Consider the following 23,734-nt stretch of genomic DNA (forward strand, 5'->3'; position numbering starts at 1 on the left):
ATCACTTAAGAGGATTTAGACTCACAGCGCACCATACAATACTCGGTATGATCTGAGGCATGAAATGGATGTTAAAGGCAATATAATGGGAGCTCAAGAGCAAAAGCTTATGTAATGATGCTTCTTATGCCACCAGCTGCAGCAAACAGGAAGAGACCAGATGCAGAAATAAGGCAAGGATGGAACAGGCCAACCAAGAAAAGGTTTGTTTCTGTACACGTCCCAGTGCAGACAATATTGCACCGCTTTACAGTTCTGATTTACCCACTGTCAATTTAGCTCTTTCCTCAGCCTTTCATTTCCTTCCTGAAAGTGTTTGCAAGTAGATTTTATTTTATTGGTAGGTCAGTGATGTAGACTGTATTAGCGAGTGCTGGCTTATTTCCAAGTTTGGCTACCTTGCCAACTAAGGGCCTATGGTTGTTTCAAGGTGAAAGCAGCATTAGGAGCCACTGTTTGTGCCATAGCTCACCAGGAGAATTGTATATGTGGTATCCATGCAGTCCTAGATACAATTCTTGTATTTCTTTAAAGGGATCACAGCTATATTATTGGTCTACCATCAGCATTCAGCATAACCGAGCATCTTTCTGGACTTAGGAGCCTTAGCAGGGCTCTTTAGAACCTATACCAATCTTGTCTGCTCCCCCTGGTGGGATTATATTATGATATGACATGTTTCAGTGTAACCAGGTGGCTGCTTAACTCCAATCTGCAGTGGAGAGCCCTCATTCATAGTTTTTTAGTACCCAATATCATGGATTGCCCAATAGCAATAACTATAGCACTTGGACTTATACACCACTTCACAGTGCTTCAATCTTCTCCAAGCGGTTTTCAAAGTCAGCATATTGCCTTCAACAATCTGGGTCCTCATTTTAACCACCTTGGAAGGATGGAAGGCTGAGTCAACCTTGAGCTGGTCAGAATCGAACTGCTGGCAGTCAGGCAGAATTTGTCTGTAATACAGCAGTCTAACCTAACATAACAGGACTCTTTTAACTTAATTTTAAATTTATGATTGTGCTGTCCCAGCCAGTCTATGGGAGTTGGATAGTTACTTAGGGATTGTGAGCTGTCCCCTTAAGGGAATGCATCATGGTAAATGTAGTTAAAGGTATCCTGGGAAATGTAGTTCATGTCACGTGGCTACATCTGTAATCCTGATTGGTCACTAAATTGACCCTTGAGGGGTTGAGGGAGGTTTCCTCCATTCTTGCCTGGACTCATGTACTAATAAGCAGCTTACCGCTATGCGATGGGTTAGGAAAAGAACCATCTTTTACCTGCAATGCTGATATACAAAGGATTGGTCATCATAGAAGAGCTTCATCACAAATGTGAGTTATCAAGATACATGATGTACCAATAAATGTATTTTGTTATGGATGTTTTGTGGAATTATCTATCTGCATCTGCACAGCCACAAATCCACCTCTGTGCATGAGACAGATCAGAAAAATGATTTATTGTTTTACTGTTTTATAGTACATTTTATTCAGTCTGTAACCCGCCTAGAGTCACCCTTGACGAATTGGGTGGCATACAACTTTGAAAAATAAAAATAACAGGACTATTTTGAATGATTTGTGATTGCTCCCCCATAAAGTCTGAAATCTAAAAGATACATGTGCATTCTTGGAATATATTCCGTGAATGAACTATGTCTGCATTTGGAATTCAGATACAGTAAAAGGAAATTATGTCCTTTATATAAAATGGCTGGGAAATCTTAGGTGGAATTAGACAGATTCATTCATATAATTGCCTAATTCTGCTTGTTTAATGTCAAAAGCTATTGCAGTCAATGATGGACACAACCATCTGCACGATTCTCTCAGATAAGGGTAGTTGCCTTTCATGGCAGTGTGTATGACATACCAAATATAATAGCTGAGATACAATCTTTCTCAGAGTTTTGGCTGTTTGCAATTTTGTTTTAACTTTGATGTAGTTAGCAGTATAATTAATGCACTAAAACTAATGTACCGTTGATGATTCATCATTGGGATAAACATTTGGGTTAAACATTTGATTCCATGATTTCTAACGTATGCATTTTCTTTGCATCTTTTCTTTATTTGTAAACATGCACAAAGCTTTCCGAGATATCAGTCCTAAACGGGAAGTCACAGCGTCTGCGGATTCGACACCTGTCGTTAAAATGAGTTTATAACTCCTTCTCTGAACCTGACACGATAGAACTTGACTAAACAGTGTTGTATCACAAATGCTTCGCTTGTGGAAATAAATATGTATGTTTAGGTGAAGGCAAAGTAATTTTTTCTAGGCCAAAATTGTCTTTGCTAAAGATGCAAGTTAAAACTCAAGTCAACCTCCAAGAAACCAGGTCAGGTTCCTAGGTTTGATCTGGACATTTGAACAGCAAATGATTTCTAGTGTTTTAACTCCTGTAGACGAACTACACATTTAGGAATATCATGTAGTCCTAGAACTGCACTTATTTTGGAAATTGGGGAAATAATTAAATGTTTGGATATTATTCTACTTCAGCAAAACCAAATGAACCAATCCAAATTCTGCATTCAGATTGGATGTCAGGAAAAGGCTAAGTACGTCTTTTCTCTTTGATGAGCTAGATTTATAAAGGCAAGAAATGTTTGATGTAGGAGCAGAGTAGGTGAGAAATCAAACATGTGATTTCTCGCCTATTCTTCCTGTTCAGAAAACATGTGATATTCCATATTTGTTCTTTAAAAATAGTGGTATGTTTTTCTTTTTAGTATAACAGAAGATAATGTCAAAACACAAACATATCCTTTCTCTGTTGCAAATCTGACCTTTACACAACTCCAGAACTGGTTTTTGTAATCTTAGGAAAGAAAAGCAGCTGATAAGCAATAAGAAATCTAAAGAAAATTCAACATCAAAGAACTGGAAGTAGTCAGAATATAATCTAGTCATCCTGCTGCCCGAATACCAGATAATCCAAAAAAGTCTCCCATATATTCTTTTAAAGCCTCCATACCATTCTATGCCACAAAGTAACAGAGCAGAAATATAATAAATTGCTTTTAGAATAACTCTTCCAAAAAAAATAAAGCTCCTTTCAGTCGTGTGTTGAGCAAGGGAAGAAATAGAAGGGGAATAATGGTTTTATTTTTATTTTTTTCTTTTGGTCTTTTTTGTCAGAGTTGTGGAGAGCAATCATTTTCTGGTAAGGGCTTGCATTATAAACTAAATCTAAATTAAACCTAAATTAACGAAGCTTAGTCTGTAAATTTACAGAATATGATATGTCCAAACAAAATAAATCATATTCTGGCTTAACCCAATGACCTGCTTTATATAACACAACCCCCCAATCCTGTTGAATGTTTTCTAAGAAAATAGCCTTTCCATTCCTTAAGACTAAGTGAAAACTGTTATCAGGAACATTGGTACTAATGATATAGTCAGTATACCACCTCCATCTTGGGAATTACTGAATTGCTGACTGAAAGACTGCTCCAATTGTAAAAAATATTATTTGCGCCTATTGAAAATTGCTGAAGGGATGTCCTGGATTTCTATTAAACAAGAAGATGGTTGCAATTTAATAAGCAAATATAACTATGTTGCTCTGAAAAGCCTCTTTATTGACTCCCTAATACAGAGCATCTCTAACTATATAGCAGCACACCAAAGCCAAAATGCTTTGGGTCTGAGTAAGCTCCAATCTCATATGCGGCGGAGAATCTACATTTAAAAGACAGCTGTTACTTAAAGATAAGCACTCCCAATCTTACCTGCACTGGACTCTGCCTGCCATAAGGAAAACCCAATTGTTTCACAGTGGAACAATTTGCCTCCAGAAGTTGATTGAAATGTTATAGAGTTTCCTGTCTGAGCAGGGGGTTGGACTAGAAGACCTCCAAGGTCCCTTCCAACTCTTTTGTTATTCTGTTAAATTAAATCCTAAATCAAGTTCATTTAGGAGGGAAATTGGAGAGAGACAATCAATCCAGTGGAAGAAAAAAACTTGCTACGCTTATCCCGGTTACATCATGCCTTTCAATCTTGGGCCTGGCAATCAACTTTTAATCTGTGATGAAGGATCTAATTAAGTGATCTGCTGACTCAGTCATTGCAAATTTGCAGATCTAATTCAATGGGAGGTGTCTAATGGGACACAAATTTCTATACATACATGCTCTAAGTTTCGCACACATATACTTATTTTTCATTCATTTCAATCACTGTCTTACACATGGCTTGGATGTCATGGTTGTTCTTCTCTCTCTCCCCCCACCTCTCTCTCTCTCACACACACACACAAAATACTGTCCTGATTACATTAACATACTATCCTACATACTTCCAATTGTTCCTGCTTTGCTCAGGCATATGCCATATGCTGTGATCTCACTCATATCTCAAGTACCCTCTTTAATTCCACTTGACACAGATTCCCAGATTTCATATGATGCTACCTCCACATTTCATCTCTTCTTATTGGAGCAGGAAAGCTAATGCAGCTGGATTTCCCACTCTAGACAAGTGTCCCTCAACCCTGCTGACGTTTGCTCTTCTATGTGGTCGAATGAGACCTGAATTAGCACACTTGGTTAATATCCTATTCCTCCACCCTCAGTTAGGCCTATGGGAATTCCAAGAAGAACTCAGCTGCATGATGTATAACTTCGGCTGAGGAAGAGAGATATCCGTCACTGCTACCTTCACATTCCATCTGGGAGGCGTGATCCTGAGGGATGTGAACAGTGTAAGAACCCTACCAAAGCAGCAGGGGTTGTGTATGCACAAAAGAGATACAGCCACAGCAAGCGATTTCTTCATCTTGCAGGGAATCCCCATGAGATGCTCACAAATGGCATCAGGAGGGGGGATGAATGAGTTGTGAAAACAAATATTGTCCCTCTGTTTGCTCTTCATCTTCCTAATGTCCTGGGAAATTCACTGGCTACGGGAAGTGGAATGTCTGATGGAACAACATCCAGTTCCTAAACCAAACCAGCTATTTTTGTCCTATCGAGCATGGTAGGGAGTTTGTATTTTTTCTTCCCCGGTCATTCCAAAGTTCTCACTCTCTGCTGGATAAAAACCACAACTTATTTCATCCCCCACATCCCCATCCCTCAAAGGCCCAGTCCACCCATCAGCCAAAGTAGGGATTCTCATTCTGGAAGTTATAGTCCGGACAGACTTTCTGAACCAGCTTGTAATCAATGCTGAAGAATGAGATGAAAATGCAGATGACCTTAAACGGTTTAGCACAGAGCCAGGCTGCGTGGCTCTGTGTATGCTCAGTGAAACAGATCTTGGATGGATCATACAAGCAGGGCTTATTCTTGCGTGCCCGGTTGGTCTTCTCATACTCCACATGACAATTGAAGGTCTTGGATTCCTTCGGCTCAGCTAAGGTGGACTGGAGATGTTGGGTGGGGATAGGAGGAACCAAGACATCGAATTCTACAACTTTGGTGGGTGGCACAATGCTCACCGAGACGTTGCCCAGGCTGGAGGAGTTGTGTCGGAAATAGACACTGAAGGTACCATTAATGTGATCCACAATCTTGCCCGTCACAAGGAGGCTAAATTTCAAGGTCTTGATGTTGAAATAAAAGTCCCCCCATCCAAAGATCTTCTTGGTACGACCGGCCTTCATTGAGGGCTTCCTTTTGGCTCGCTGATTGAAGTGCTCCATGGCTGTCTGATTCTTGGTCCAGTCCCACGGACTCAATGCACCACCAAAAGGGTCCAGCTTGGCTTTGGATGGCTCATTGGAGAATATCCGGCCAGGGCTGAGTGAGTGGGGTTTGAAAGAGCTACCATATGGTCCGGTCTTCAAGACACTTGAAGGACTCATCTCAAGATAGTTCAGAGTCTTGGTTACATGATCCTCGGTGCATACAACCTATCAAAGAGTAAACAAAGGAGGTTATATTAGATCATGCATACAATGTGATTCATCAGTTATCCATATGATACAGCCTGCCTGAATCGTGCTGGGTGCAAGTCATATAGAAATCTATGGAAGAGCTGCCTTCCATCATGGCACTTTCCAAAGGCATAGAATAAAATCTCCCATCACCCATAAACTTGTGGCTGACAAGTATGTAGAAGGAGGGCTATAGGAACTTCAGTCTAATACACTTGAAGGAGTATCAAATTGGGGAAATGAAGGATCAAATTGGGGAAATCTGATTTAAAGTATGTGCCATATTATATTAGTATCTAAATGGGTGGTTGCAATGCTCTGACTCACTCCAGGCTAGTCTTTCCAAACTAATGTTCCTCAGGTATATTGTGATCCAACTTTGACACTTTTCAACCAGTTCAATAGATCTGGAAGGGTATGGATTAGAAAAAAAGAATACACTATCAGAAAATATTGACTCTGAAGCTTGGTAAGAGATTCTAAAATTCCACGAACACCCCCCACAACCGCATATTAAAAACTGGATCAAACTTCACAACAACAAAGGTGTGCATATATTTATCCACACTGCATGCTTTTGGACCATCACAGAAGTGCTGCCAAAACCTTAGTAATGCATAAGGTCCATGAGAAGCCATGTTTTAATTTGACCTCCATTAGATAAAATGCCAATATGCTGAGTAATTTTCATGGCACTCATATCCACTTCCGTATAGCAGTTAATAGCAATAGCAATACCACTTAGACTTATGTACTACTTCAGTGCTTTCCAATCCTTTCTAAGCGGTTTACAGAGTCAGCCTATTGGCCCCAACAATCTGGGTCTTCATTTTACCAACCTTGGAAGGATGGAAGGCGGAGTCAAACCTTGAGCAGGTGAGAATCAAACGGCTGAAAACCAGCAGAATTAGCCTGCAATACTGCATTCTAACCACTGTGCCAACCATGGCTCCATAAATTCAAAAATAAATTAAGTTAAATTCAAAATAATAACAGAATATCGTCATATATGAGTGGCCATCAGGCTAGAGATGGACACCAACACGTAGGACATTGGGAACAAGGCACTAACGGTAAACAGCTTCTGTTTCTCCTAATCATTTCTCAGAAGCACCCAATTCTGTCGTCCAAGCTAAATGAACCAGCAGGCTGGCTCAGCCTAGCAGCTTAGATCTGCTGCAATCAATCCTTATAGTACACTGGCTTTTTGCATTTTGGGGGGCATCTTCTCCTGTTTTTCCAACTCCCCCTGCCCTTTTCATTTGCATTCCAGCTCAGTTTGTTTCATAGAATCTGTCATCTCCTTCTCCCCCCCCTCCCCCATTTTTTTTTTTTTTTTGCCAACATAACAGCTGGCTGACATCCCATGATGGATGAATGGTATTCCTTTGCCCAACAGCAGAATTATTTGATTTGCAGGCATGCCGCCACCACAACAACAGCAGCTTTTGCTGGCCACACATGGAGAAGCGAATCCTTCCAAGTGGAAAGTCTGCTGGGATGACCCATGAATTGGTGGTGGGGATCTAGACTTTCAAACACAGGCTGCAACCGCAGACTCACAGGTAAGGGTAGGTAAATACTGCTTTGCTTTACTGGAACCTTGAAGGAAGGCTGAAAGCAGCAGTGAGGGAGATACCACAGGTCCTGAATGATGGTAGAGAGATAAAGTCTTCCTAGGACTAACTATATATCTCAAGTACCCATGATAAAAACTTTAAGAGAAACAGAAAGTGATTCAAGTTTGGGACACAGATGTCTATTTCCCAGAACTTGCCTAGAGCGAAGACTCAGACTATGTACTAAATTGCTCAGTTCAGCTCAGCCTTGGTAGAGAATCCACTCTTGATCTGGCAAAGTTATAGAGGGTGGGACAGCTAACACTTGTCATTCTATGTCTATGTCATTGTCCTCAATGCTTAATGGCTGGGAGGGAGTAAAGGTTCTTGATTGACGACCATAATTGAGCCCAATATTCCTGTTGTTAGGTGAGGCATTTGTTAAGTGAGTTTGGCCCCACTTTACGACCTTTCTTGCCACTGTTGTTAAGTGAACCACTGCGGTTGATAAGTTAGCAACCCAGTTGTTCAGGGAACCTGGCTTCCCCATTGACTTGGCTTGTCAGAGGGTCGCAAAAGGAGATCATATGACCTTGGGACACAGCAACGGTCATAAGTATAAACCAGGTGCCAAGCATCTGAATTTGGGTCACATGATCATGGGGATGCTACAAAGGTCGTAACTGTGAAAAATAGCACTAGCGCTAAGACTTATATATCGCTTCACAGTGCTTTACAGCCCTCTCTAAGCGGTTTTACAGAGTCAGCGTATTGCCCCCAACAATCTGGGTTCTCATTTTACCCACCTCGGAAGAAGGGAAGGCTGAGTCAATCCTGAGCCGGTGAGAATCAAACTGCCAAATTACAGGCAGCCAGCAGTTAGCAGAAGTAGCCTGCAATACTGCATTCTAACCACTGCACTACTACAGAAAAATGGTCATAAGTCACTTTTTACAATGCTGTTGCAACTTCAAATGGTCACTAAGTGAACTGTTGTAAGTCAAGGACTACCTGTGCTTCACCCAGGGGAGGAAAAGCATGCATGCTGTCACCTGTCTTTTCCTGATAAGGATGAGGACAAAGACAATAGGACAGAATGGCGAGGGGCAGCTCCCCAGGAAAAACCATGACCAATGCACGCACACCCTTGCTTTCCTTGATGTGATGGAACAACAATAAATCCATGTTTGTTGGGCCACCAAGTCCACCCTGAGGAAGGAAGCCTCAAGGAGGAGCCATCTCAGTCCTACACCCCTCAGTATGAACAAGGCGGTGTAGCTGTCCTGACTAAGCAGGTGGAGGAGTAACAAGAGGCAGCGCCGTTCACAAGTAGAGGGAGCACATGCTGGGACACTCATTAAGAGAGACAAGGGCAGTGAAAAGCGATGACTGAATCTGCAGGGAAGTTTGCCGGCTTAAGGCCCAAGCAGTGAGGAAAACGAAAGGGCCAAGGTCAGCTCCGGTGCAAAACCTGGTTAAATCAGCCCATAATGGCAATACTGGCCACTTCTGAACTGGCAGATAAAATGAGTGACCGTCTAAATCCACCATTTTGTCTACCATCAAATTGTGGTTCATCCCAAAGATCAGAACGACTCGCCTATCCACATACTACAAATATCAATAGCCACCAATTCTATGGTATATATCTACTTGGCATATAAAGTTTTTAGAAGAATAACTTTCTTCCCCCGACTACTTTTTAAAATGATTCCTTAAAAGCAAATGATGGAGGTGTTCATACAGTATTCACAGCATGTTTTATTTAGGTATGTCTAGATCCGGTCAGTTTCAGTCAGTATTAATTTTCTGAGCATTTGAACATAAAGTCCACTCCCTGCAGCTTTTTTTTTTAAAACTTTAAAAAATAAGTTGTGTGAAAAGTATCATTTAAATGGCGTGCATCGCCCCCTGGACCTTACTTGGCTATCAAGCATCTTCATTGGAGAGTCTCATAAAAATTTGGAGATCCACAAAATTTGTAGGCATTCAAGTGCACATATTAATGAAGGAGACACTAATGAGGTTGAGTTCACTTCCAGAGGGAGCAACAACTTGACAAAGTACTTAATGTCTTCCTTCCATTTTCTTCCCCTGACAGAAATGAGAAAAAAAGAGTCCAATATTCTTAATACGGGAACATCTATGGCCTTGAGTCCTGGATCTACTGCTTCTACACTAACTGTAATGATGCACACAGTAACAAACACATCATATATTCTCTGCAAATCAAGCAACTGGATTCAGCTGAGTTAAAAGCCCAGTCTTAGCCCTTGTGTGTATGTGTGTGCATGTATTGTTACTCCCAATTCTGGAGTTGAAGGAGAAAGACAGGACAGTATTTCTGCCGCTTCCATCTAAGGAAGTTTATTCAACCATCACCACATTTTCTCCCACTTGATGCAAGATAAAATTAAAGTCCCATTGCTCTGCCAAACAGAAGAGAAAAGCAATGAATGAATCATTCAGGCATGGGACAAAAGGCATAATATTCCAGAATGATTTGCTACTGTTTCCTTGTAATTAGCAAACCGTTTGGAAGAGATACAGTGGATGTTGCTCCCATTTTAACTGGGGTAATCCAACCTTGGGTGAAAGGGCTCTGAATTAACCCATGACCTAGGGGAGATTTTATTCTCCTCCATGCTGCATTGAGAGCCCAGGATGGGTTGACTCCTTCCTATGATGTCATTTAGCTGAGTCTGTACTAAGATATAAAAAAAGCCAGCCCCCGGAAGAGACCCCAGCTTTTGACTCAGCTCCTTTCAGTCAGTAGCTGTGTCTCTGAAAGCTTCTGTAAGATAACACTCACCAGTGATCTTCGTTTTTCCACGTTTCAAGCAAGGTTGGGAGCAGTGTTGCCAGAGCGCTGTTCAGGCAAGTTGGGCAGCGTCTGTAGACCTCCCCCATGCCTGCGGTTTGAGCGATCGTAAAAATCGATCGGCAAACCGATAACAGCTTCAGCCAGATAAGGTTCTGTTGATAGCACTCACCAGCGATCTTCAGTACCTTTTTTCCTCACTTCAGCAGCTCCCAGGATCTGGGCAACTGCTCTTCCAGGAGAGCAGGGCTCTCTCTCTCCTGCAGCGTTGGGAGCAGCATTGCCAGAGTGCTGTTCAGGCAAGTTGGGCAGCGACTGTAGACCTCCCCCATGCCTGCAGTTTGAGCGGTCGTAAAAAGCGATCGGCAAACCGATACCAGCGTCAGCCAGCTGATCGTGTGGCCAGAGGCTGCCCTTTCCTTTGCTGACTTCACTCGGGGTTCTTTATAGCCTAAGGAGAAATTCTTCGATCTCGGAGCCTGTTTCCCATAGTCAGCGGCCATCTTGGATTGAAGCCTTCCACCACGAGGTGAGCGGCCATTTTGTAAGCCCAAGGGCCAATTTATACCCTACGGGGCTTAATACAAAAAATTTACAAACAGTTTCTTTCCATCGTAAGAGCCTTTATTCTTCAAATGGAGCAAGATAAGGGTCAGGCAGAGTTTCCCCCTCCCCCCAGTGGAACAGTCTCTTAAGCTAATAAGAGAAATAGTTGTAGGTAACGCACCCAATCAGTCCAGAGGGAGGTGGCTGCTAAAATCAGAGCTAAAGTTCTAACCCCTAAGAAGGCAACTCAGGCTGAGTTGAGGGCAGAAAAGCACAGACATGCAGCCCTAGAGAGGCAGTTCAACAGAACTATTCAACAGAAGGGAGTGCAACTACAGCATGTTTCAGGTCATACCTGCGGGCCCCAGCCAAGCTCCTCCAGCCAAGGAGGAGAAGTTATCTATGAGCCTGTCTCCTGAGGCTTTTGCAGTACAATGATCTTCAGGATCTAAGCAGATCTGGGCCTTATTTCCAACAGGCTCGAACCTCTTCTCAATCTAGGCCTGAAGCCACCTTCACTCCCACAGCAGCGGCCTTCAGCCTTCTGCCCCTACCTTTGAGCATAGACCAGGGGATATCCAAGATGTTGTCTCTTTGGCCATTAAGCAGGGATTGGCTGAAGGCTTCAAGAAAATCCTTCGACCTCCGGAAAGAGTTCAGGCCCGTCTCCCTTCTCAATCTATAAGTTGCCTCATCACCCTGATTTACACAGGCCCCAGGACCTCAGGGTCCATTCTTCTCTACCAGAATGGGAGGAGGTTGATGAGGAGGGAAGGCCTTCACCATCTGAACACAGTTACTCCTCTTATTCAGAACGTGAAGAGCCAAGACCTTTGACCAAAATCTTTCTGAGGAAGAGGATTCTCGCCCAAAGCATCCTCTGCATTGGTCTTCAATCCTTCTCTCTTCAGGCCATTACTCAGCATGGCCTTGGTCACTGCCAAGCTGTCGCCAGAGGAAGTGGCTCCCGAGCCACAAGGAATTCCCTCTAGCGAGGGAGACTCATTCTTCTCCAAGCCTGTAGTGCATGCAGGGGGTTTGCCTTCTCCCACTTTGTTCCTTGACATGGTCAAGGAACAGTGCGCTTCCCCTTCGGCAGGTCCTCGCCCATCTTCTCTGGATAAGCATTTCTACAATGTCAGCGCAGCCCTGGATAATTCCCTGGCCTTCTGTTGACATTCCGGTTCTGGCCTCGTTCCCATTTTCTGGCACTCTCATATGGGCATCCATACGGTGGCTGCACCAACTCCAGATTAGATTGCCTACATCTGACCTTCGGTCTCACCAAGGCCTTAATAAGATTATTGCAGCAGCGGAATTCACCGCAGATGCCACTCTCAATTCCACCAAATTTGCATCTAGGGCCATGGCATCTTCAGTAGCAGCAAGAAGACTGTTATGGCTCAGAAATTGGCAGGCGGAGTCACGCTCTAAATGGAAGCTGGTTTCAGTTTCATTCGCGGGTGATAAGCTTTTTGGCAATGCTCTGGAACCTTATCTCATCGAAACCAGAGATAAACATAAAATTCTCTCTTACTGTGGGAAGAGAGCCAACTATCGCCCAGCTCCTTATACTGGTAAACAGCCCTTTCAGGAGGGTGGGGGTCGTTCCTGCCGTTGCTCTAAGTAATCCCTCGTTCTTCCCACCCATCGGAGGTCACCTAGCCTTCTTTGCCTCCAAATGGGAGGAGTCAACGGCGGATGCCTGCATGCTCAGCACTATTAGGTCAGGATTACAATTGGACTTCCTAATGCACCCCCCCCTCAAAAAATTTTTTTTTAATCTGTCCTGTCTCTCGGGACATTTCAAGGCAAGACCTCATGAATCAAGCCATTCAACTCCTTGAAATCCGAGCTATTCAAACCTGTTCCCCCCTCTCAATGGGGACGTGGGCTTTATTCTCGCCTTTCATCGTTCCCAGAGCCTCGGGGGAGGGGGGGCAGCGAACCATCCTGGATCTAAAATTTCTCAACCAATTTGTAAAATACAGGCTATTTAAAATGCAGACTCTGCATTCTATTTTAGAGAGCATTCGGGAGGGCGATCTCCTCTCTTCCACTGATCTCATGGAGGCTTACCTCCACATCCCCATTTGGCCTCATCATCACCAGTTTTTCCGTTTCTGTTATCAGAATACCCATTACCAGTATCGAGCACTTCCCTTCGGCCTCTCATCGGCTTCAAGGGTCTTCACGAAGGTTCTGGCAGCATTGATGGCATCTCTGCGTTCTGTTCCAGTGAGGATCCAATGCTACTTGGACAACATTTTGATTCTGTCCTCCTTATCCATGCAGCCCATCGGGATCTGCAAATTACCCTGTCATATCTCCAGAGCCACGGATTTTTCCACTCCTGTCCACTCTGGTTCCTGCTTCCCTACCAACGAGCAGGAACCAGCCACTCATCCATCAAGGTCCCGCTCCCGCCACAAATCCGGAGATCTCTCAATTGGTGGTGTTCCCCGTTAATCTGGAAGGGACTCCTTTTCAGGATCCCAGACAGGCTAGTGATAACCACTGATGCCAGCCTCCTGGGTTGGGGTTCCCATATGCAGGGCCAGATAACTCAGGACCTTGGTCCAGGTCAGAGCAGGCCCTTCCCATATATTGGCTAGAGCTCAGAGCCATTTTTCTAGCTCTCAAGCATTTCAGGCACTCAGTGACCGGCTCTCATGTTCTAGTACTTATGGACAACATGGCCGCCATGGCTCATGTCAACCGAGGGGGGGGGGGAACGGGACGAGGTCCAAAGTCCTCATGGGAGAGGCTCTACGGTTGGGGTTATGGGCAGAGAAACACCTGTTGTCGGTCTTGGCAGACCACTTCTCTGGGATCAACAACTCCCAGGCCGACTGGCTCAGCAGGAGCCTAGTTGACCAAGCAGAATGGTCTATTCCTCCTTCTCTACTCAGGGATCTTTCCCTCAGATTCGGAACGCCGGAGGTGGATCTTCTCCACTCCTCAAATTGCCCAGGTCACCAGATTCTTCACCATGTTTCCTTGCCAGGGAGCGGAGGGGACCAATGCCCTTCGATGTAGATGGCCCAAAAGTCTCCTCTATGCCTTTCCCCCGCTCCCATCATTCCGGCAGTAATTCAGAAGATGTTGGAGGAACGTGCGGATCTCCTCCTCCTGGCACCCTATTGGCCAAGGACGCCCTGGTTTGCGGACCTGGTCAACCTGTCAGTGGCTTCTCCTTGGAGGACCCCAGCCCATCTAATCTCCCTTCATCAGGGGATTCTGCTCCACCCGGAGCCCCAGTGGCTCAAGCTGACCATGTGGCACTTGAGCGACAGCGGCTAGAGGAGGCTGATCTTCCTGAAAGGGTCATCATCACTATCCTGGCATCTCACAAACCTCCCACAAGGCGCATCTGTGATGCCACCTGGAAGGCCCTTCCCGATGGTGTCTTAGGGAGGGTCTCTCTCTCCCGCTTTAGACGAGTTGGCAGAGGTTCTTAGATTCCTTCAGCATGATCTGGAGAAAGGTTTGGCCCCCAACACCTTTACACAGGCAGGTTGAGGCCCTCTCCTCGGTTCTTTCATGGGGTTCGCTTCCTTCCTAATCCCATTACCCTTCAGTCAGGAGGTTTTCGAAAGGGGCTTCCAACCTACACCCTCCGGTGGTTCACAGGTATCCTTCCTGGGATCTTCATGTGGTCCTTTATGCCCTTACAAAGCCCCCTTTTGAACCCCTTAGAACACTGTCTCTCCGTTTCCTGACTCTGAAGGTAGTGTTCCCTGTTTCCATCACTTCAGCCAGGTGGGTATCCGAGCTCGCTGCTCTTTCCATCAGACAGGACCTTTGTTCCTTTCACGATGATAGAGTTGTGCTCAGTCTGAACCCCTCATTTATTCCAAGGGTTAACACCTGTTTCACAGGTCCCAGGACATTATGTTTCCTGGCTTCTGCCCCCTCCCGCACCATGACTTAGAGCAGCAGTGGCACTCGCTAGACGTAGGTAGGGCTCTTAGAATATACATGAAGCGCACTTCCTCCTTCAGGAAGTCGGAAGCCATTTTGTTTCCTTTTCCCTTCTCACTTGGGGCACAAGGCCTCTTCTCCTACTATTAGCAGATGGGTCAGATCTTGCATTGAGCAGGCCTACAAAGCTGCGGCCCTTCCGGTTCCTCAAGGTCTGACGGCGCACTCTATCAGAAATGTGGCCACTTTGGCTGCCTGGGCGACCCAAGCACCCTTAGAGGAGATCTGTCGTGCAGCCACGTGGACATCTCCGTCTCCTTTCATCAGATACTACTGTCTGGATGTCTTTGCCTTGGCAATTGCAGCCTTCGGCAGACGGGTGCTTCAACGAGTGGTTCAACAGTCAGTGTGATGAGCTGGACAAGGACCGCTTTGGCATGTCCCATGCTGCGAGAGAACCCAGCCCCTCCCTTGATTCGTCCGGAGAGGGTAAGTCATATTTCTGTATTCATTTGTGCTTTCAGAGACACCTTTCAGTCTGTCAAGTATCTTCGCCAAAGCTGGGGTCTCTTCCGGGGGCTGGCTTTTATATCTTAGTACAGACTCAGCTAAATGACATCATAGGAAGGAGTCAACCCATCCTGGGCTCTCTCGCAGCATAGATAGAAAGGGCATTCAGGGTAACTTCTACCAACACCCATTTTAACTTACACTGCAGCCTAATGCGCTTAAAATGCCAAACTAAAATATCCTAGTCTGGAGCTGCCAACAGAGGAAGAGATCCTCGTTTTGAACATTGCTTTTTTCACCATTTAATTCTCTTCCAGAGCAAGACTGGAGTTTCAAAATTGGTATTTAATTTGCCCTTCTTGCTGTCACTCTTTGGCTAGAAACAAATACCACACATTCTTGGAAACGCAGAAACTTTCTGCCCCTCCAGAGCGTGAGTTTCCCCTGCTTTCCAGTGGTATCCACAGCAAACTCTTATTAACAGTGAAAGGGCAACACACATTGATGATGTCACTATTCCATGGTGGCGCAATGGGTAGAATGGAGTATTACAGGCTAATTTTGCTGGCTGCCTGTTCTGACCCAAACCCTTTTCCAATAAAACAAACAATAACCAAAGGGAACAGAAACCTTTTAATGAGTCTCACGAATCCCCGGTTAAAAGGTTGCTGCAAACTAATTAACTTTGATAAGCACAAACCTTGCCAAAACTGTGCGAGACTGCCAAGAATCACAGGTAAGAAATATTTCACAACACGAGTCTTCAAATACCAACTTAAGATACTATAATGTCCACGAGGCTGAGTTTCAAAACGTCTTTGCTTCCTGAAAAGAACATTCACTTCAAAGCTGGCTTTTATCTTCTTGAAGGAGGGGCAATGGCCTTGCAGCCTTACTCCTGAGTCACCCGTGTTGTTGCAGCTGCTCTTTCCTGTGAGCAATCCTGCACACACACGCACTTGGCACAGGCTCTTTGGGAACCTCCTCATTGCTGCTGCCAGCCCCCACAATCTCTGAAGGCAGCAGTCCACTCCCTAATGGTCCTGGCCCCTCATCTGAATCTTCGCTCTCCTCAGCCGTCTGCACCTGCTGCCAGCTAACCACAACACTGCCGGGAGTTTGATCCTGACCGGATCAAGTTTGATTCAGCCTTCCATCCTTCCATGGTCAGTAAAATGAGGACCCAGATTGTTGGGGGCAATAGGCTGATTCTGTAAACCGGTTAGAGGGGGCTGTAAAGCACTGTGAAGCAGTATATAAGTCTAAATACTATTGCTATTGCAACTCAAATGCCTATGGAGTTTTTCTTGGCATCTGCTGAGGTAGATATGTGGTCACTTCCTCCTCCCCCAAATCCATGTTCAGTTCTCAAGTTCCATGAGCACTACATTTTTAGCCTGTTTTAGTTCTAAAACACTGCGAGTGCTACAAGTAATCCTCGACTTACAACCATTTGTTTAGTGACCATTCAAAGTTACTACAGCAGTGGAAAAAATGAATTATGACCATTTTTCACATTTACAACCACTGCAGCACCCCTCCGGTTACATAACCAAAATTCGGACACTTGGCAACTGACTCATATTTATGACGGTTGCAGTGTCCTGGGGTCATGTGATACCCTTTGGCGAACTTCTGATAAGCCAAGTCAACAGAGAAGCCAGATTCACTTAACAACCATGTTACTAATTTAGCAATTCACTTAATAACTGTGGCAAGTTAAATGGGGCAAAACTCACTTAAGTAATGTCTCGCTTAGCAACTAAACCTTTGGGCTCAATTGTGGTCAAAAGTCGAAGACCACCTATTATCCAATTCTCTCAATGAGAGCAACCAACATTCTGAGCACCCTTAGTAAATATTGTTGTGGTTAAGGGTTTTCAATTTCTTCTTCATCATCACTGGAGAGGGAACGCAAAGCAAATGCAGAAGATTTTGCAATAACAGATGAGCTGAGCCAGTGAAGGAAGAAATTCATCGCTTTGTTTCAGTGAAACGAAGGGAAAGAAAGCTCTGAAGAGCAATTGTTCTGTAGGAATTTATCCATGAACGAAAGTCTTGCTCCGACACACTACAGTACAGTCGTGTTCTTACAACAAGACATTTAACTGGGAGGATGGGAGGGGTGGCACTGTTGAAATTATCCCTAGTCTATTATCTCTAAAGATCAAAATTAACTCCAAATAGATCCATTGATTCATAATGATACGCTATCTCCACCTAGACAGTTAAGCTTCTGGAACATCTAACTCCAATCAACTGGCATGTCGTATACATGAAAGCACATATATGTGTCCCAGGATTTAGTCTTCCAAGTTTTCAAACTTGGGCTGGAGCCCATCCTCAGGGATTGACTTGTGATCGACTCAGGTTGGATCCTGGCCCCCATCTTGTGCATATAGTCTTCCAAGAAAAAGAGCCAGAGAGAAAAGTAGAGGCTGAAAAGGGAAACCTTCTTTGCAAAATTATGAGTGGCAGCACAGAACTCTCTTCGCAGACAGGGATTGACTTCAACAATCTAGCCATGGTTACAGCTGCCCAGCAATGAGGAAAAAGGCTACATGCCACTTTGTCAGTACTCTCATGCGCAAGAGCTTATGGGATGCCAACCATTTCTGGAGAAAAGAGTAGGATTCAAGTAACACCCAAATAGGTTACTTTGAATGCAGCTAGTATGATTGTGTGTGTATGCAGCCACTGGTGAAGAGATACGAGTTACATCCGTAACCAGGACCAAAGTAATGCTATGCATGCTTACTTTTAAAGAAGGCCCACTTGGAAGTAAAAAGAATCTGTTCCCAGTAGTTGCATTCACGATTGCAGAATAAAGCTAACAGCCTATAGTAATTTTCTTCAGTCCAATGCCCTCCATGTGGACCACAATTCCCATCACTTTCATTCAGCATGGAAGTTGCAGGTTAAGAAATTGGTCATTTTAGCACCATAATCTTCATAGTGATTAGGGAGATGAATGTTCAAATCTGCATTTAACCCTCTTACGGACTGATATGGGGTTAATTTTCAACATTTAGGAGAACAACAGATTATAAATAAGGAAATTACCATGTCAATTGTTTGTTGTTTGGCAACTTATACCTCAGCTTTGTAGTTTAGCCAGTTATAATCAGTCTAAACAGATGACAGGTTTGGGAAAGAAGATGATAACTTTGTGGAAAGAGGAACACTACTATTGCACAACAAAACTCACCTGTCAGGCTTTCAAGCTATTATTTACAAGCACAGGTTTAGCATTAAATCTGAGTTTTAAAAATAGCCCACTTAAAAGCTGGATGTGTTGTACCACAAAGTGGGAATTTCCCTCTCACTGTGTAATTCAATTCCTACACATACTACAAGCACACCTATTCTTATAGCACAGGGGTGTCAAATTGGTGGCCCACAGGCCAGATGCATCACACACAGGCCATGCCCACCTCGGCTCTGCAAAGGCAAAAACAGTCACGATATGTCACATGATGCGATCAAGTTTGACACCCGTGTTATAGCACAACACAATATGTCAACATTCCAGCAAAACCAGATTCCAATAACAACTCTGAGACAGGCATTTTGTCAAAGTTTTTTTTATTGGAAAAGTCATACTGGCACACCTGGGACAACCTGAATCTGAGAGTTCCGGGTTTTCCCTCAGTAAATCAAAAATCAAAACCTGCACCCTGCACCCGTCAGTCCATCACATGGTCCAATCACCATCTGTCCCAACTTGAGACATCCCTTCAACCGCTCCTTCTCCAGGTGCAGGGATAACATCACCTTGACCAAAAAGAAGAATGCTATTATTTCTAACTACTAACACTCTAAAAATCCCCCCTCCTAATTTCCCAGGCACAGGAATGTGGCAGCGTGGAAGCTTCTGGTGTTAATATGGCTTCCAAAGCTGACATTTTAAATCTTCCACGGTAAAGTAGAAGCAACTGGCAACTGGTAAATTTAGTCTGTTTGAATTGTGTAATCACCCTGGTTGCTCAGCCAGGAAAACTGTACATTGTTGAACTCTATGGTCCTTACCAGTTTAGCGTCAGGCTGAAATGGCATAATAGCAATAGCCCTTAGACCCGCGATGGCTAACCTTTTCCACATTGCATGCCAAAAGTGCGTGCGCTCGCATGCCTGCACCCATGATGCAATGCGCACGCAACTCCCCTGCCCTCCTGTGCATGCAACCTCTTGCACACACACCGCGTGCCTCTGCACATGAGCACACAAAACCACATGCCACATGCCTCTGTGCATGCACATGTCTTCCCCCACGCGAGGCAAATACCCTACAATCAGCTGGCTGGCGGGGGGCGCACGCATGCGCAGTGGGGCTCTTCTGGGTGACCTCTTCCAGCACACGTGTCATAGGTTTGTCGTCACAGCCTCAGACTTAATATACCGCTTCACAGTGTTTTACAACCCTCTCTAAGCGATTGACAGAGTCAGCATATTACCTCCACCCAACAATCTGGGTCCTTATTTTACCAATGGATAAGTTAAGGAGGCTGAGTCAATCTTCAGCCGGTCAGAATCGAACTGCTGGCAGTCGGCAGAGTTAGCCTGCAATACTGCATTCTAAACACTAAGTCACCATGGCTCATAATTGTGGAATGAGCGTGGAAGAGTATGGAAGTCATCATTTGTTGCCTAGATAAAGAAATGAAAGAAAGGGAAACCTTAAGTCAAAGTGCTGCTTGCGATTCAGCTCCTTTAATGACTTTGAACCTTATTTTACTCAGTTGAGGTTACATGAGGATACGTTTAGTAGGAGGGCTACAGGAAAGAACCTAGAGGTGACAGGCAGTATCTTGCAGCCAGACTCATCTCTTTCCTGTTGCAATGCTGTGATTTAATTGCTGGCACTTTTCCCTCTGGCTGATAATGTGCAGAAAAGAGAAAGGAATCAACCAACGTCTTTAGCTATCACACACTGCACACACGTAACCACCATAGCATCGTTTGCTGGGGATTTTGAACAGAGGCAAGAGAGGCAGAATAGGGCAGCTTATTTCATACCAGCAGAGTTTTCTCCTCTTCCAAGGCTAGGTGGAGAACACTAACTTAACTCTGGTCAAAAACTCAAGAGACTTCCTAAGCTATCACTGGCAGGCCAGCATCCACCATGGCTTTTCTTTGCTGCTAACCAAAATAAATAAATAAATAAATAAATAACAACAGATATTTAAACTGGTTCTTGACATCAGTAGTACATTTCTGATTTTAGCACCTAACCTGTTTGCCTTCCCTGGTAGATCAGACAGGCAATGCAACCAGATGAACTATCCCACTTTATAGTAAGACAACATGAACAGAATCTTGCAGGTCTGGAAGGGCAAATCTCCTGCTGTCTCCTTTAAGAAGTTTAAGAAGCTAGGGAAGTCCCTCTTTCTCCACCCAAAACGCAGCTGAAGCCTATGTCCTCTCTTATCTGACCATTCTGTAGGCAGTGTTTCTTTGCCCCATCTCTCAAGGTCTTGGTCATATACATAACCCTTATTCCTTCCCTTCCTCGTCTCTATAAATGAAATGATTTATAAGCATTATAGGCAGTAAGATACAGAAAGTCTCATTGGAAGAGCATTCCGATTGTCCTCAACATCCTGCTATTTCCCATCCTTCATGATCCACTCATGCCCACTAAAATTGGGATCTGATATAGTCCCCACATGGTTGTAATTCCACCCTCCGCAATCTCACGCCTTTCAGATGTGCTGAGAATTCATTCTAGCTTGGAATTCTAGGTCCCAAATGTACACGAAGGGCTCCAGACGTAAAAAAGATGTTATCATGAATTTGTTGTTAGGACTGGAATGGGGGCAAGCCTGGATTCAGATGCTCCCTTGGTTCCAAAATCAATTACAATTCAAGCAAACCAATAAGTCTCCACGCTGTTTATCTCATGGTGATATAATAGTGTGATGTACTGAAATGCTATAATATCTGTTTTCAGTCTTATTTCATTTGTGGGAAGAAAAGCAGTAGCTATAATTAGCTGCCAATCCTATCACTTCTCAAAGTTCTTTCAGGTGGCCCAATCCTTTTCCATTAAGAACATGACAAATCTTTCAAAGAGAGATCAAAGAGGCCATCTATGTCAAAACGGAACAGCATAGATGACCTCATATCCCACCCCCAACAGAGGGGGTGAGGTCATTTATCTCCAGTCTACAACACAGTCCTTTCAACAGTTCCAAGAAGGCTCCACACCCATTTGCTCTACTCAGGTGATCCTGAGGACACAGATAAACTTCCAAGTGGCCTCAATGACTCTCTAAAAGAATGCAAATGACCAGCTGTCTGCAAGAAGTATAAATCCTTCCATTCCTCACCATCCAGTCAGAGCTGAAGAAGCTTCTTGGATGAGGAGCAAAACGCCTTCAAAGAAAAACAAGAAAGTCCAGTTGCCTCTTGAAAAAGGACCCTTGGGATAACCATGACTAAGAATCTCCATAGACATGACAAATCTAAAAAACTCTTTAGTCTATCATATATATTTGCTCACTACAATTGTAGACTGTGGCTTTGCAAAAAAAAAAAACAACCCACCCCTTATCAACAACATTTGTAAGAGGGAGCAACTAAACTCTCTCACTCTCTCACCCACACCCACATACAATTTAAAAGACCCATTTTAATCTAAGACCTGGGGGGAGGGAGAGTAGTGTTTAAGGATCACTTGATGACAAGCAAAATCTTTGATTGGGTTTTTGCTGGGTAAGTCAGCTGCTGTTAATTCTCACCAACATCAACAAGAGATACTACATTTTCGGTGTGGAGGGGGGTTACTTTAGTAGTATCTAATTGCAACTAATACTTATGTTTGAGTACATAGACAAATACATTACCATGCAGTAGATAGAATTTTACTCTGATAATATGGGGTTGGGCTCCCCCATCTCATTGTATAATTACAATGCTTTCCCAGCCTTTCTCAACTTAATGCTTTCCAGAAGACTTGGACCACAACTCTATGATGGGAATTGATACCCATCACATCTGGAAGGTTAGCCCTGTCTTTTTTTACAAGAACAAAGAGTACTGAGTATTTGAGTATCAGAGGCCGAGAAAAGATTTCACTAATACGCAAAATAACGGAAGTAGTAGGACTTCGAACAGTCGTCCTGTTATAAAACAGCAGTGATGCAAGTACACTCAATTGTTTTTGTTAGTGAAATGATAGCAAATGATTGTGTTTGTTCCATCCTCTAATGTTTTAGAGGTCTTCCAGATGCTACAATATTTAGCAGTCCTTTTCGGGCAACCTTAAAATGCCTCCAAAATTGAATTGTTTTTAACTATTTGCAGACCTATTCAGACGGAGCATGGGCATTCTGATGATCTGTGACTCAAGAGCAGTGTTTCTCAACCTTGGCAACGTTAAGACATGTGGACTTGAACTCCCAGAATCCCCCATCCATCCATCCATCCACACTTCTTAGAGTCCCTACACCTTAAGGTTATCAAGCTGGAGAAAGGCTGCTCTAGAGTTTGCACAAGACTCAGCCTTTTCTTCCCCTGATAAAAAAAAGAGAAAATAAATTGCAAATATTTGCCCCTCTCTCATATTTCACATTTTATAAGGAAAAAAAACCAAAAACCCAGAGGCCATTGGAGTAAAAACTGTAGAAGGGAAATGGCAATGTTAAAAGATGCACATATACAGATTGAAAACTGGGAGAAGTTTCCAATTACCCATAGCCACAAACAACTGTGACTTCTGAGGACATAATTCATTCAGGCACATTTCCCTGGCCAAGCCAACACTGCTAGGAGAAACGAGGACCTGTGAGACTGGGTGAAGCAAGAGTCCCTTCCAGTGGGAACTTCTCTCTGGAGCCCAAGGCAGTGGTACATTGAAGCAGGAACTGCTCCGTAAAAAATAATTTTCCCACTAAGCATATTGAATATTGGTGATTGTTGGAACTAAAACACAGGGGTATTTTAGAAGACATTATAATATTTGAGAGGCATTGCTACTAAACTGGGAGAAGATTAAAAAGCAATATTACTTAAAAATTCCACTTTGGTTATCTACCACTGAAGCTTTTTCTTATCCAATAACATATAAAAAGGAACAAACCGTTAGATATGGGGAGATACTGAATGGAAAGGGTGAACTTAAATCTATGCAAGAATGGGGAGAACAAGGTATAAGGATGAATTGGTTTTCATATGTGCAAATAACATTCTAGATTTGATAAAGATCTTAAAACAGAAGGTTCCTATGATAAGTTGACTGATTTAGATAAAATTTTGACAGGTACTGATGAAAAGGTAATTTAAAAACTTTATGGATATTTACTAGAGTTTAAATTAGAGGAAGAGCAAGTTAAAGAAACAATGATTGTTTGGTGGGGGGATTTTGGATATGGGATTGAACTAGAGAAATTGCAAAAACTGTGGTCTCAAAATTATAAAATGACAATGTCAACTGCATACAAAGAAAATTTGTATAAGATGTTTTATAGGTGGCAT

General features: G+C 43.6%; 1 protein-coding gene across 1 annotated transcript in view; it reads right to left on the minus strand.

Moving 5' to 3' along the window:
- Nucleotides 1-4,985: 4,985 nt before the first annotated feature.
- NXPH4 (neurexophilin 4) overlaps nt 4,986-23,734 on the minus strand; it is a 111,583-nt gene continuing 92,834 nt past the window's right edge. Inside the window, exon 2 of the mRNA XM_087956502.1 lies at nt 4,986-5,875. Coding sequence (XP_087812628.1) covers nt 5,117-5,875 — 759 coding nt within the window. The 3' untranslated portion in view covers nt 4,986-5,116. The remainder of the gene's footprint in view (nt 5,876-23,734) is intronic.

The sequence above is a fragment of the Notechis scutatus genome, chromosome 2 (genome assembly GCF_049901735.1).
Source record: "Notechis scutatus isolate UNSWTSFEM ecotype Mainland chromosome 2, rNotScu1.2, whole genome shotgun sequence".
NCBI lineage: Eukaryota > Metazoa > Chordata > Lepidosauria > Squamata > Elapidae > Notechis > Notechis scutatus.